The following is a 15,140-nucleotide window of genomic DNA, read 5'->3' as shown; positions in this document are numbered from 1 at the left end:
AATATTGGACCCCAAAACCTCTGCAGGCCTGCGGGAGCAATGCAGGTATTTGGGGAATATGGAGGTGATGCCCCCATAAGACCCCCAATATACAGGTGATCTCTGCTCTTACCTGATTGGTGCAGACGTCATTGTCACATTCGTAGACACACCTTCCATAAGGACCGGTCTTCAAAGCTTCGGTCAGCGACTCGATGTCATAGACGCCATTGCTGCACACCACCTCTACGGGCCAACCGAAGTGTCCCTGGAAGGAAGAAAGTGGGAGAGTGAAGATTCCGGGTCGTTACATAGTCCACAAGACACAAGTCCATCAAGTCCAACCCATGTGTGTGATTATATGTCAGTATTACATTACATATCCCTGTATGTTGTGGTCATTCAGGTGATTATCTAATAGTTTCTTGAAGCTATCAATGCTCCCCGCTGAGACCACCGCCTGTGGAAGGGAATTCCACATCCTTGCTGCTCTTACAGTAAAGAACCCTCTACGTAGTTTAAGGTTAAACCTCTTTTCTTCTAATTGTAATGAGTGGCCACGAGTCTTATTAAACTCTCTTCTGCGAAAAAGTTTTATCCCTATTGTGGGGTCACCAGTCCGGTATTTGTATATTGTGGGGTCACCAGTCCGGTATTTATATATTGTGGGGTCACCAGTCCGGTATTTATATATTGTGGGGTCACCAGTCCGGTATTTATATATTGTGGGGTCACCAGTCCAGTATTTATATATTGTGGGGTCACCAGTCCGGTATTTATATATTGTGGGGTCACCAGTCCGGTATTTATATATTGTGGGGTCACCAGTCCAGTATTTATATATTGTGGGGTCACCAGTCCGGTATTTGTATATTGTGGGGTCACCAGTCCGGTATTTATATATTGTGGGGTCACCATTCCGGTATTTGTATATTGTGGGGTCACCAGTCCGGTATTTGTATATTGTGGGGTCACCAGTCTGGTATTTGTATATTGGGGGGTCACCAGTCCGGTATTTGTATATTGTGGGGTCACCAGTCCGGTATTTGTATATTGTGGGGTCACCAGTCCGGTATTTATATATTGTGGGGTCACCAGTCCGGTATTTATATATTGTGGGGTCACCAGTCCGGTATTTATACATTGAAATCATATCCCCTCTCAAGCGTCTCTTCTCCAGAGAGAATATGTTCAGAGCTCACAACCTTTCCTCATAACTAAGATCCTCCAGACCCTTTATTAGCTTTGTTGCCCTTCTTTGTAGTCGCTCCATTTCCAGTACATCATTCCTGAGGACAGGTGCCCAGAACTGGACAGCATACTCCAGGTGCGGCCGGACCAGAGTCTTGTAGAGCGGGAGAATTATCGTTTTATCTCTGGAGTTGATCCCCTTTTTAATGACAATATTCTGTTTGCTTTGTTAGCAGCAGCTTGGCATTGCATGCCATTGCTGAGCCTATCATCTACTAGGACCCCCAGGTCCTTTTCCATCCTAGATCCCCCCAGAGGTTCTCCCCCCAGTCTATAGATTGCATTCAGATTTTTACCACCCAAATGCATTATTTTACATTTTTCTACATTGAACCTCATTTGCCATGTAGTCTCCCCTCCCCCATTAATTTGTTCAGATCTTTTTGCAAGGTTTCCACATCCTGCGGAGAAGTTATTGCCCTGCTTAGCTTAGTATCGTCTGCAAATACAGAGATTGAACTGTTTATCCCATCCTCCAGATCGTTTATGAACAAATTAAATAGGATTGGTCCCAGCACAGAACCCTGGGGGACCCCACTACCCACCCCTGACCATTCTGAGTACTCCCCATTTATCACCACCCTCTGAACTCGCCCTTGTAGCCAGTTTTCAATCCATGTACTCACCCTATGGTCCATGCCAACGCACCTTATTTTGTACAGTAAACGTTTATGGGGAACTGTGTCAAATGCTTTTGCAAAATCCAGATACACCACGTCTACGGGCCTTCCTTTATCTAGATGGCAACTCACCTCCTCATAGAAGGTTAATAGATTGGTTTGGCAAGAACGATTCTTCATGAATCCATGCTGATTACTGCTAATGATATCATTCTTATTACTAAAATCTTGTATATAGTCCCTTATCATCCCCTCCAAGAGTTTACATACTATTGATGTTAGGCTAACTGGTCTGTAATTCCCAGGGATGTATTTTGGGCCCTTTTTAAATATTGGTGCTACATTGGCTTTTCTCCAATCAGCTGGTACCATTCCAGTCAATAGACTGTCTGTAAAAATTAGGAACAACGGTCTGGCAATCACCTGACTGAGTTCCCTAAGTACCCTCGGATGCAAGCCATCTGGTCCCGGTGATTTATTAATGTTAAGTTTCTCAAGTCTAATTTTAATTCCGTCCTCTGTTAACCATGGAGGTGCTTCCTGTGTTGTGTCCTGAGGATAAACACTGCAGTTTTGGTTACTGAAGCCCCCCGATTCACTCGTGAAGACTGAGGAAAAGAAGAAATTCAATACCTTAGCTCGTTGGTCAGACTATAATGAAGGCTGCTCAATGGTCAGACTATAATGAAGGCTGCTCAGTGGTCAGACTATAATGAGGGCCGCTTGGTGGTCAGACTATAATGAAGGCTGCTTGGTGGTCAGACTATAATGAAGGCTGGTCAGGCTATGAACGCACCTTTGACCACCTTTGATGTTTGTAGCATTAGCCCCATACAGCCATTAAATAGATTGCAGCACAAGTAGGGAAGACATTTCCCGTCGCACATCCTGAGCAGATGTCAGATTACAAAGAGAAGAGAAGAAAGGGGTGCGGGGCGCTCCGGCCGTCTGCTGAGCAGATGCATTGTGAGTGTTTTGTGTTTAGCTGCCGCCAGACGGCACGGGTCTATTGTGTGCCGCCACACAGGCTGCGGCCTCCTTTTCTCTCCCATTCAATGGCACTTCTTGAGCCCATTCTGTCTCCTCCACTTCTGCTGGAGGCTGCCCGGCCTCTAATGAACAGATGGCAATCTTCTAAGTAGCCGACTCGGCACAATAGATTCCATTAATAGCCGGCCCTTTAACAGTGTCCATTGTAAAGGTCTGAGCTCCTGAATACCAGATGTAGTGTGTTCCCATCTCCGTGTATTCCCAGATCTCCCATCTCCGTGTATTCCCGGATCTCCCATCTCCGTGTATTCCCAGATCTCCCATCTCCGTGTATTCCCAGATCTCCCATCTCCGTGTATTCCCGGATCTCCCATCTCCGTGTACTCCCAGATCTCCCATCTCCGTGTATTCCCAGATCTCCCATCTCCGTGTACTCCCAGATCTCCCATCTCCGTGTACTCCCAGATCTCCCATCTCCGTGTACTCCCAGATCTCCCATCTCCGTGTATTCCCAGATCTCCCATCTCCATGTATTCCAGGATCTCCCATCTCCATGTATTCCAGGATCTCCCATCTCCGTGTATTCCCAGATCTTCCATCTCCATGTATTCCAGGATCTCCCATCTCCGTGTATTCCCGGATCTCCCATCTCCGTGTATTCCCAGATCTCCCATCTCCATGTATTCCCAGATCTCCCATCTCCGTGTATTCCAGGATCTCCCATCTCCGTGTATTCCCAGATCTCCCATCTCCGTGTATTCCCGGATCTCCCATCTCCGTGTATTCCCGGATCTCCCATCTCCGTGTATTCCCGGATCTCCCATCTCCGTGTATTCCCAGATCTCCCATCTCCGTGTATTCCCAGATCTCCCATCTCCGTGTACTCCCAGATCTCCCATCTCCGTGTACTCCCAGATCTCCCATCTCCGTGTATTCCCAGATCTCCCATCTCCGTGTACTCCCAGATCTCCCATCTCCGTGTACTCCCAGATCTCCCATCTCCGTGTACTCCCAGATCTCCCATCTCCGTGTACTCCCAGATCTCCCATCTCCGTGTACTCCCAGATCTCCCATCTCCGTGTATTCCCGGATCTCCCATCTCCGTGTATTCCCGGATCTCCCATCTCCGTGTATTCCCGGATCTCCCATCTCCGTGTATTCCCGGATCTCCCATCTCCATCTCTGTGTATTCCCAGATCTCCCATCTCCGTGTATTCCCGGATCTCCCATCTCCGTGTATTCCAGGATCTCCCATCTCCATGTATTCCCAAATCTCCCATCTCCGTGTATTCCCGGATCTCCCATCTCCGTGTATTCCCGGATCTCCCATCTCCGTGTATTCCCGGATCTCCCATCTCCGTGTATTCCCGGATCTCCCATCTCCGTGTATTCCCGGATCTCCCATCTCCGTGTATTCCCGGATCTCCCATCTCCGTGTATTCCCGGATCTCCCATCTCCGTGTATTCCCGGATCTCCCATCTCCGTGTATTCCCGGATCTCCCATCTCCGTGTATTCCCGGATCTCCCATCTCCATGTATTCCTGGATCTCCCATCTCCATCTCCGTGTATTCCCAGATCTCCCATCTCCGTGTATTCTCAGATCCAGGGTTATATTTGGTGGGGAGGGGTTATACTTGGTGGGTGGGGTTAAATTTGGTGGGGAGGGGATATATTTGGTGGGAGGGGTTAAATTTGGTGGTGAGGAGTTGTTCTTGGTGGGAGGGGTTATATTTGGTGGGGAGGAGTTATACTTGGTGGGGAGTGTTATATTTGGTGGGAGGGGTTATATTTGGTGGGGAGGGGTTATACTTGGTGGGGAGTGTTATATTTGGTGGGAGGGGTTATATTTGGTGGGGAGGGGTTATATTTGGTGGGGAGGGGTTATATTTTGTGGGCGGGGTTATATTTGGTGGGAGGGGTTATATTTGGTGGGGAGGAGTTATATTTGGTGGGCGGGGTTATATTTGGTGGGGAGGGGTTATACTTGGTGGGAAGTGTTATATTTGGTGGGAGGGGTTATATTTGGTGGGGAGGGGTTATATTTGGTGGGGAGGGGTTATACTTGGTGGGAAGTGTTATATTTGGTGGGAGGGGTTATATTTGGTGGGAGGGGTTATATTTGGTGGGGAGGGGTTATATTTGGTGGGAGGGGTTATATTTGGTGGGGAGGGGTTATATTTGGTGGGGAGGGGTTATACTTGGTGGGGAGTGTTATATTTGGTGGGAGGGGTTATATTTGGTGGGGAGTGTTATATTTGGTGGGAGGGGTTATATTTGGTGGGGAGGGGTTATACTTGGTGGGGAGTGTTATATTTGGTGGGAGGGGTTATATTTGGTGGGGAGGGGTTATATTTGGTGGGGAGGGGTTATATTTGGTGGGAGGGGTTATATTTGGTGGGGAGGGGTTATATTTGGTGGGAAGGGGTTATATTTGGTGGGGGGTTATATTTGGTGGGCGGGGTTATATTTGGTGGGGAGGGGTTATATTTGGTGGGAGGGATTATATTAGGTGGGGAGGGGTTATATTTGGTGGGAAGGGGTTATACTTGGTGGGTGGGGTTATATTTGGTGGGAGGGGTTATATTTGGTGGGAAGGGGTTATATTTGGTGGGAGGGGTTATATTTGGTGGGAAGGGGTTATATTTGGTGGGGGGTTATATTTGGTGGGAGGGATTATATTTGGTGGGGAGGGGTTATATTTGGTGGGCGGGGTTATATTTGGTGGGGAGGGGTTATATTTGGTGGGAGGGATTATATTAGGTGGGGAGGGGTTATACTTGGTGGGTGGGGTTATATTTGGTGGGAGGGGTTATATTTGGTGGGAGGGGTTATATTTGGTGGGGAGGGGTTATATTAGGTGGGGAGGGGTTATATTTGGTGGGCGGGGTTATACTTGGTGGGCGGGGTTATATTTGGTGGGGAGGGGTTATATTTGGTGGGGAGGGGTTATATTTGGTGGGAGGGGTTATATTTGATGGGCGGGGTTATACTTGGTGGGTGGGGTTATATTTGGTGGGAGGGGTTATATTTGGTGGGGAGGGGTTATATTTGGTGGGCGGGGTTATACTTGGTGGGAGGGGTTATATTTGGTGGGAGGGGTTATATTTGGTGGGTGGGGTTATATTTGGTGGGAGGGGTTTGATAAGTCTGTATTCCTGTATCTCTCAGATGAATGTCGGAGTGATACACGGTAGCATAGAACAGCTTTTGAGTCCAGAAAGAATTTAAAAAACGATTTTTCAGGCGTATTTGAATTGGGGGGGTTTAGTGGTGGAGACCCCCGATGTCTCCGTGATTCACTCATTTTACTTGCTGCAATGTAGATAGAGACAAACAGCTGGGAGGAATCTTGTGATTGCCCCTCCCCCTCCCTATGAGTGATCGATTGACTAAAGTCGTAACATACATTAGAGATTGTGCCTCGGCTTTTCTGATTGGTGGGCATGTGCGCCTTGTTTAGGCCCCTTTCACACGGGTTTGATGGATTCCAGTTGCTCGGGGGGTGAACAGGCGGATGATTGGTCCGTCTCCACTCACTGTGCAGAGCCCCGCTGTCCTCTATGGGGAGATCGAATGAAAACTCACCGCCTGTCCATTTTTATCCGATCCGCCAGACGGATGGAAATTGGGACCACCATCTGGATTTGGCGGATTGGATCGGATATCGGGGGACACGTCACCAGTGACATCCGCCGCTCCATAAGAGTGAATGGAGGGTCCGATCGGCTCCGCCTGATAAAACGGATAGACAGACCGGATCAGAGTGTGAAAGGGGCCCTAAAAGGGGAATGGGGCCCTAAATGGTGCTTTATTCATTATTACCAATAAAAGGGACAATTCATTATAAGAGACAATTGTTTATATTAAACATTAGTATCGGCATGGCAGCCAAGCAAGCAGCATTTTCAGCTGTCCTCATTGGCCGCCTCCATATATCTCAGTGAAGACGATGAGAACTCACCTTGTTGAGGTAAATCTTCTGCGCTGAGTATGGACACCCCTCCTCCACCGCACAGTCCAGACAGCGGCTGCCGGCCCCGCTGGGCTACAACAAGTCATAGAAATGGGTTAGAGATCTCGCTGTGTATACAATGTGACCAATAACTTCCTACATAGAGAACGATCGACTTCACCCCACAATGGAGCGAAGGACTCCTCATCTGCTGCTTCTGGATCAATCACATCCCGGAGTCCAACCAATCACTGATCACTTCCCGACCAATCTCTGATTAGTATTTCTAATAAACCATCACCAGGAGCCACATTCCCCTCCCCCCACATACACAGGTATGTTCAATCCAGAAGAACCTTCCACCAACCCCTCATATATCTGACCTGAGGGCCCCGGGGCCCAACCTGACCATCTCTACTACATTGTGTGGCCCCTGTCTGCAGTCTCTGATCATCTCCTGTATTATGTCTGCAGTCTCTGATCATCTCCTGTACTATGTCTGCAGTCTCTGATCATCTCCTGTATTATGTCTGCAGTCTCTGATCATCTCCTGTATTATGTCTGCAGTCTCTGATCATCTCCTGTATTATGTCTGCAGTCTCTGATCGTCTCCTGTATTATGTCTGCAGTCTCTGATCATCTCCTGTACTATGTCTGCAGTCTCTGATCATCTCCTGTACTATGTCTGCAGTCTCTGATCATCTCCTGTATGATGTCTGCAGTCTCTGATCATCTCCTGTACTATGTCTGCAGTCTCTGATCATCTCCTGTACTATGTCTGCAGTCTCTGATCATCTCCTGTATTATGTCTGCAGTCTCTGATCATCTCCTGTACCATGTCTGCAGTCTCTGATCATCTCCTGTACTATGTCTGCAGTCTCTGATCATCTCCTGTATTATGTCTGCAGTCTCTGATCATCTCCTGTATTATGTCTGATCATCTCCTGTATTATGTCTGCAGTCTCTGATCATCTCCTGTACTATGTCTGCAGTCTCTGATCATCTCCTGTACTATGTCTGCAGTCTCTGATCATCTCCTGTATTATGTCTGCAGTCTCTGATCATCTCCTGTATTATGTCTGCAGTCTCTGATCATCTCCTGTATTATGTCTGCAGTCTCTGATCATCTCCTGTATTATGTCTGCAGTCTCTGATCATCTCCTGTATTATGTCTGCAGTCTCTGATCATCTCTTGTAGTATTTCATGTACTGAGCATCATGTGTGGCCCTTTGGTGATATCAGGGGCCACAGTTGAAGGTCCCTCCTTGGTTTACATCTCCTGATATACAGAACTCTGTGGGGCTTATTTGTGATATTCTACATTGATGGGCAGATCACCTTCCCCTTATAAGTTGGAGGACCGACCCTCTGCACTAATATTATTACATTCTGTATACAATGTATCCTCTGTAAACATCGGGATAATAAACGTTGTGACATTTCTGTATACAATGTATCCTCTGTAAACATCGGGATAATAAACGTTGTGACATTTCTGTATACAATGTATCCTCTGTAAACATCGGGATAATAAACGTTGTGACATTTCTGTATACAATGTATCCTCTGTAAACATCGGGATAATAAACGTTGTGACATTTCTGTATACAATGTATCGTCTGTTCTTTGCTGTGTGATGAGGAGAGTCGGTTGGGGACAGAAGGGAGTTTTCTCTTATCTGATTGGTGGTCCGAATGCTGGAAAGGCGGGGAATACGGCGGCGTTGCTGCGGGCAGATAGTGACAGAGCGCTATCCAATGACAGCACAATGGGGGACCTCCGGCACACTTCCAGGATAACTCCCATAGGTGACGTATACGGCGTTCCATCCGACACACAGCTGTCCTCTCCACACTATTCATTCATCTTTAAAGTGTAACTCCAGCCAAACGTTTTCTCTGGTCATCCATCACGTGTTAGAAGGTTTGTGGGGTTTTTATTGATGTCTGTGATCCCGCTGACTGGTACACCGGTCTGCCCAGAAAAGTGCCCCTCCCCCCATAGTGATATTCATAAAATCCCCCCAGAGGACATAGCAGGGGGTGCACTTACTTTGTTCTCTTTGGTGAAGTGGGAGAGCGATCCGAAGGACGACACCTTGATACACCTGGAGGAGGGAGAGAAGGGATTTACTGTGTTGGTGTGACAAGGGAGGAGCTAAACTGCCAACCGAGAACTCGATTGAATTAATTTCCAATATTTTATTTTATTTTATTTATTTATTTCAGGTACTTATATAGCGCCGTCAATTTACGCAGCGCTTTACATATATATATATTATACATTCACATCAGTCCCTATACCCTCAAGGAGCTTACAATCTAAGGTCCCTAACTCACATTCATACATACCAGGGCCGATTTAGACCGGATCCAATTAACCTACCAGCATGTCTTTGGAGTGTGGGAGGAAACCGGAGTACCCGGAGGAAACCCACGCAGACACAGGGAGAACATGCAAACTCCAGGCAGGTAGCGTCGTGGTCGGAATTCGAACCAGCGACCCTTCTTACTGCTAGGCGAGAGTGCTATTCAAAGCAAACCCCCCCCCATCCATCCATCCATGATTCAGGTAGCATTTACTTCCTGGAATCCATCTGCCCTTAGCTCAGGCATGTAGGCAGGAGGGTGTGCTGAAAGCCCCTCCTCCAATGAAGACTCCTGGGATGGATGACATCATTGTGGCCTAGGCTAGAAACCAGGAAGTGTATAAGCAGTAGATTCCCTTCCCCCTCCTCTCTATTACTGATGATTGGAGGATGAGGAGCACACAGGAGGAGTTCCGGGGGGCGGAGGGGGTTCAGGCCGCGGCTCTCAGCAACGGGGTCCGGTGCGATCCTGTTCACCGCTTCAGGTGTGAATCCGATTCAAATGTTTGCCTGAATTCTCACCTGAATTTGACCCAGAAACTCACCGGAACTGATGTGTGATCCGCCCCCATAGAGAGCCTCTCATGTGATTGGATGAGGGGAAAACCGTCACATATGTGACCCCGCCCCGGAGATGTCACAGGGGTGACTCTGCCCTGAACTCTGTGTGGGGTGACTCTGTCCTGAACTTTGTGTGGGGTGACTCTGTCCTGAACTCTGTGTGGGGTGACTCTGTCCTGAACTCTGTGTGGGGTGACTCTGTCCTGAACTCTGTGTGGGGTGACTCTGTCCTGAACTCTGCCAGGGGTGTCCAGTAATGACGATCCACAGCAATGATGGCTGCAAGTCGCAGATCTACAGACCCCGCCCACTTGGGGAAAGATGACATCATCGTACCTTTGTTTTCCCATCCAATAGCTGATGAGGTCGATGTCATGGCAGGACTTCGCCAGCAGAGAGAATGTGCTCTCCGCCTCATTCCGCCAATTCCCCCGCACATAGGAGTGTGCAAAGTGCCAGAATCCCACCTTCACAGCAAGAAAAAAAACTTTATTAATAGAATGCAGAATGACACATCACATACCACGACCGCACATCACCTACCCCGACCGCACGTCACATCCCCCGACCGCACGTCACCTACCCCGACCCCACGTCACCTACCCCGACCCCACGTCACCTACCCCGACCGCACGTCACCTACCACGACCGCACGTCACCTACCACGACCGCACGTCACCTACCCCGACCCCACGTCACCTACCCCGACTGCACGTCACCTACCCCGACCCCACGTCACCTACCTCAACCGCACGTCACCTACCCCAATTTCATGTATCAATATGTCTGCAGGTGTGATCAGTGGGGGGGGGGCATACAGTTGGGCAAAAAAGTATTTAGTCACCACCAATTGTACAAGTTCTCCCACTTAAAAAGATGAGAGAGGTCTGTAATTGTCATCATAGGTAGACCTCAACTATGAGAGACAAAATGTGGAAACAAATCCAATCACATTGTCTGATTTTTGAAAGAATTTATTTGCAAATTATGGTGGAAAATAAGTATTTGGTGAATATGAAAAGTTCATCTCAATACTTTGTTATATATCCTTTGTTGGCAATGATAGAGGTCAGACGTTTTCTGTAAGTCTTCACAAGGTTGTCACACACTGTTGCTGGTATGTTGGCCCATTCCTCCATGCAGATCTCCTCTAGAGCTGTGATGTTTTGGGGATGTCGCTGGGCAACACGGACTTTCAACTCCCTCCAAAGGTTTTCTATGGGGTTGAGATCTGGAGACTGGCTAGGCCACTCCAGGACCTTGAAATGCTTCTTATGAAGCCACTCCTTCATTGCCCGGGCGGTGTGTTTGGGATCATTGTCATGCTGAAAGACCCAGCCACGTTTCATCTTCAATGCCCTTGCTTATGGGAGGAGGTTTGCACTCAAAATCTCACAATACATGGCCCCATTCATTCTTTCATGTACACGGATCAGTCATCCTTTTCCCTTTGCAGAGAAACGGCCCCAAAGCATAATGTTGCCACCCCCATGCTTCACAGTAGGTATGGTGATCTTTGGTTGCAACTCAGCATTCTCTCTCCTCCAAACACGACGAGTTGTGTTTCTACCAAACAGTTCTACTTTGGTTTCATCTGACCATATGACATTCTCCCAATCCTCTTCTGGATCATCCAAATGCTCTCTAGCAAACCTCAGACGGGCCCGGACATGTACTGGCTTAAGCAGGGGGACACGTCTGACACTGCAGGATCTGAGTCCCTGGCGGCATAGTGTGTTACTGATGGTAGCCTTTGTTACGTTGGTCCCAGCTCCCTGCAGGTCATTCACTAGGTCCCCCCGTGTGGTTCTGGGATTTTTGCTCACCGTTCTTGTGATCATTTTGACCCCACAGGGTGAGATCTTGCGTGGAGCCCCAGATTGAGGGAGATTATCAGTGGTCTTGTATGTCTTCCATTTTCTAATTATTGCTCCCACAGTAGATTTCTTCACACCAAGCTGCTTGCCTATTGCAGATTCAGTCTTCCCAGCCTGGTGCACGTCTACAATTTTGTTTCTGGTGTCCTTCGACAGCTCTTTGGTCTTCACCATAGTGGAGTTTGGAGTGTGACTGTTTGAGGTTGTGGACAGGTGTCTTTTATACTGATAACAAGTTCAAACAGGTGCCATTAATACAGGTAATGAGTGGAGGACAGAGGAGCCTCTTATAGAAGAAGATACAGGTCTGTGAGAGACGGAAATCTCGCTTGTTTGTAGGAGACCAAATACTTATTTTCCACCATAATTTACAAATAAATTCTTTCAAAAATCAGACAATGTGATTGGATTTGTTTCCACATTTTGTCTCTCATAGTTGAGGTCTACCTATGATGACAATTACAGGCCTCTCTCATCTTTTTAAGTGGGAGAACTTGTACAATTGGTGGTGACTAAATACTTTTTTGCCCCAGTGTAGATAATAGTGACAGTTGAAGGGAAGCCCTATATGTGCCGCAGTGAGGCCCATCACCCACCCCTCCATTCCGTATCCGACTGGATCTTCACTGACTTTGAATATAAGGAGCAGATCACACATTGGACAATATTCAGTTATTTAGACCTAAATGGTCCAATATTTGACCCGTGTATGAAGAGTCTTCATTGGATACTTACTGGCTCCATATGCTGGATGTGGACGATGTCCCCAATAATTCCAGAATCGATCAGTTCCTAAAGACAAGGACACAATGAGATGAGAAGAGAGCTTTACAGAGAATGTTCCGGCAATCAGAACTTCCTATATTTATAACCCCCGAGGACAGATCAAAGGATTATCCATTTAATTCACTGGGAAGACCGCGGGGACCGGTCCTCCAGGAACCATCATTGATAACAGATTCCATTCATAATCATTAGATGGATAATGTGACCTCCATTACCATCCCCTACAAAACCAACACATGGACTGGATTAGTCATTATCTGCAATTTATTGTGTTCAATCTTCCATCAGTGAACGGCTTTGTATGTTCTGAATTTATGTAGTGAGTGATAATTTGGTGATCTCCGGTCATCTTCTCAGCCAGGATCACATAGGTGTTCCAGGAGACAGAGAGGAGCAGACCATCCCTGAGCATGCACACCATCCCCTGAGCTCCTCCTGGTAGCCGGTCATCTTCTCAGCCAGGATCACATAGGTGGTCCAGGAGACAGAGAGGAGCAGACCATCCCCGAGCATGCACACTGTCCCCTGAGCTCCCCCTGGTGGCCGGTCATCTTCTCAGCCAGGCTTACAGAGGTGGTCCAGGAGACAGAGAGGAGCAGACCATCCCCGAGCATGCACACCGTCCCCTGAGCTTCCCCTGGTGGCCGGTCATCTTCTCAGCCAGGCTTACAGAGGTGGTCCAGGAGACAGAGAGGAGCAGACCATCCCCGAGCATTCACACTGTCCCCTGAGCTCCCCCTGGTGGCCGGTCATCTTCTCAGCCAGGATCACATAGGTGTTCCAGGAGACAGAGAGGAGCAGACCACCCCTGAGCATGCACACCGTCCCCTGAGCTCCCCCTGGTGGCCGGTCATCTTCTCAGCCAGGATCACATAGGTGTTCCAGGAGACAGAGAGGAGCAGACCACCCCTGAGCATGCACACTGTCCCCTAAGCTCCCCCTGGTGGCCGGTCATCTTCTCAGCCAGGATCACATAGGTGTTCCAGGAGACAGAGAGGAGCAGACCACCCCTGAGCATGCACACCGTCCCCTGAGCTCCCCCTGGTGGCCGGTCATCTTCTCAGCCAGGATCACATAGGTGGTCCAGGAGACAGAGAGAAGCACACCGTCCCCTGAGCTCCCTCTGGTGGCTGGTCACACAAGCACAGGTGATGGCAGTGGTCACATGGTCTCTGCCTGATGGGGTTTTGGGATGGACAATCAGGCAGAACAGCCAACCAATGACTCCGAATGCCTGAGCAGAAGTCCCGCCCTTTAGTACTGACCACATGACCAATAATTGATCATCAATCCAGTGAGCGGCCAGCAGAGGAACTCATGGCGGCACTTCCTGCAGAAACGTTTCTTATAGTTCTCCTCAGATAAGAAAAAAATCTTTTTGAACTTGCACTAGATTTTTATTCATAAGGCCTTCAGTTTATAGTCCATATAAAAAGATTATAGCGATGTGATTGGTTGTGTAACCATAAAATGTCCGTCTACAAATGGAAACCTCCACAAGGGGATCAGAAGGAAAATCCAGCAGGAGCTCCAGAGTATAAAAAAGAAGAGAGGCGCCTCTAAGTGTAGCAATATGTTTACATTTAATGAAGGTCCAACATTTAGCAACTCACATGATTGATGGTTAAAAGAGGCACATCTAAGTATGCAGACATCCGGGGTAAAGCTGTCCACATAGACCATCCCCCGCACCGCCGGCTCTTTACCGCAGGTCAGTTTGCGATCGTGATCGGGAAGACTACCCTGCAGTAGAGTGATCTGAAAGCAAGACTTGAACCGATCGTGGAGCTCAGCGTGGAAGGGATGATGGCGGTGCGGGGGATGGTCTACGTGGACAGCTTTACCCCAGATGCCTGCATACTTAGATGTGTCTGTTAAACCATCAACTATGTGAGTTGCTAAATGTTGGACCTTCATTAAATGTAACCATATTGCTACACTTAGAGACGCCCTCTCTTCTCTTTTATACTCAGTTGTGATGTGACGCTACTTGTATATCAAAACATTGCTTGTAGATCAAGACATCGCTTGTATATCAAGTCAACATTTATTTAAAAAATTTGCTTGTCTTGCAAAAGTCTCTCAAACCAAGTTACTCTCAATCCGAGGTTGTACTGTATTCTTCTATTCCTGTCCTCATCAGGAGACAGACTGAAGACCTTTCTAATGGCTGATCTCCATCTACAGCTGTGACCTGTGAAGTCCATAATATCAAAGTGTAGGGACCCTCAATATGAGATATGGGCACTTCCTATATGAGCCGGAGAGACATCTAAATAGAAAGAGGTCAGCAAGCAGATAAGAGCTTCTTTATCACAATACAAAGGGATCCAGGACACAAGAGATGCGTTTTTGCCCTTATGGGCCTTAGTCATAGCAACGCGTACAGAAAGGCGTCAGCATCTCTGGTGTACTGGACACTTTTTATTGGTTGCTGATCTCTTTCTATTTGTGAGCTACATTGTCAATCCATTGAGAAGATGTCGGTCATATCCCATGGTAGTCAACGCACCAACAGTTTTGGCTTTACTGAATATTTTTAGGGCATGGAGGGCGCCATTGGTGAGAATGTGAAGGATTTTCAGTGGGCCGTGGAGGGCGCCATTGGTGAGAATGTGAAGGATTTTCAGTGGGCCGTGGAGGGCGCCATTGGTGAGAATGTGAAGGATTTTCAGTGGGCAGTGGAGGGCGCCATTGGTGAGAATGTGAAGGATTTTCAGTGGGCCGTGGAGGGCGCCATTGGTGAGAATGTG

At 47.9% G+C, this 15,140-nt stretch overlaps 1 protein-coding gene across 4 annotated transcripts in view; it reads right to left on the bottom strand.

Annotated features, from left to right (window-relative positions):
• LOC141111423 (2,7-anhydro-N-acetylneuraminate hydratase-like) overlaps positions 1 to 15,140 on the bottom strand; it is a 162,379-nt gene that overhangs the window by 75,097 nt on the left and 72,142 nt on the right. For all 4 annotated transcript variants that reach the window (XM_073603719.1, XM_073603716.1, XM_073603717.1 and 1 more), the window contains 5 exons: positions 12,337 to 12,393; positions 10,061 to 10,191; positions 8,848 to 8,902; positions 6,804 to 6,887; positions 113 to 247 (listed from right to left, as the gene is read on the bottom strand). In XM_073603719.1, the coding sequence (XP_073459820.1) occupies positions 113 to 247; positions 6,804 to 6,887; positions 8,848 to 8,902; positions 10,061 to 10,191; positions 12,337 to 12,393 (462 nt within the window). The remainder of the gene's footprint in view (positions 1 to 112; positions 248 to 6,803; positions 6,888 to 8,847; positions 8,903 to 10,060; positions 10,192 to 12,336; positions 12,394 to 15,140) is intronic.

Source organism: Aquarana catesbeiana, linkage group LG10 (genome assembly GCF_042186555.1).
Source record: "Aquarana catesbeiana isolate 2022-GZ linkage group LG10, ASM4218655v1, whole genome shotgun sequence".
In the NCBI taxonomy this organism is placed as follows: domain Eukaryota; kingdom Metazoa; phylum Chordata; class Amphibia; order Anura; family Ranidae; genus Aquarana; species Aquarana catesbeiana.
This window is presented reverse-complemented; position numbering and strand designations above follow the sequence as displayed.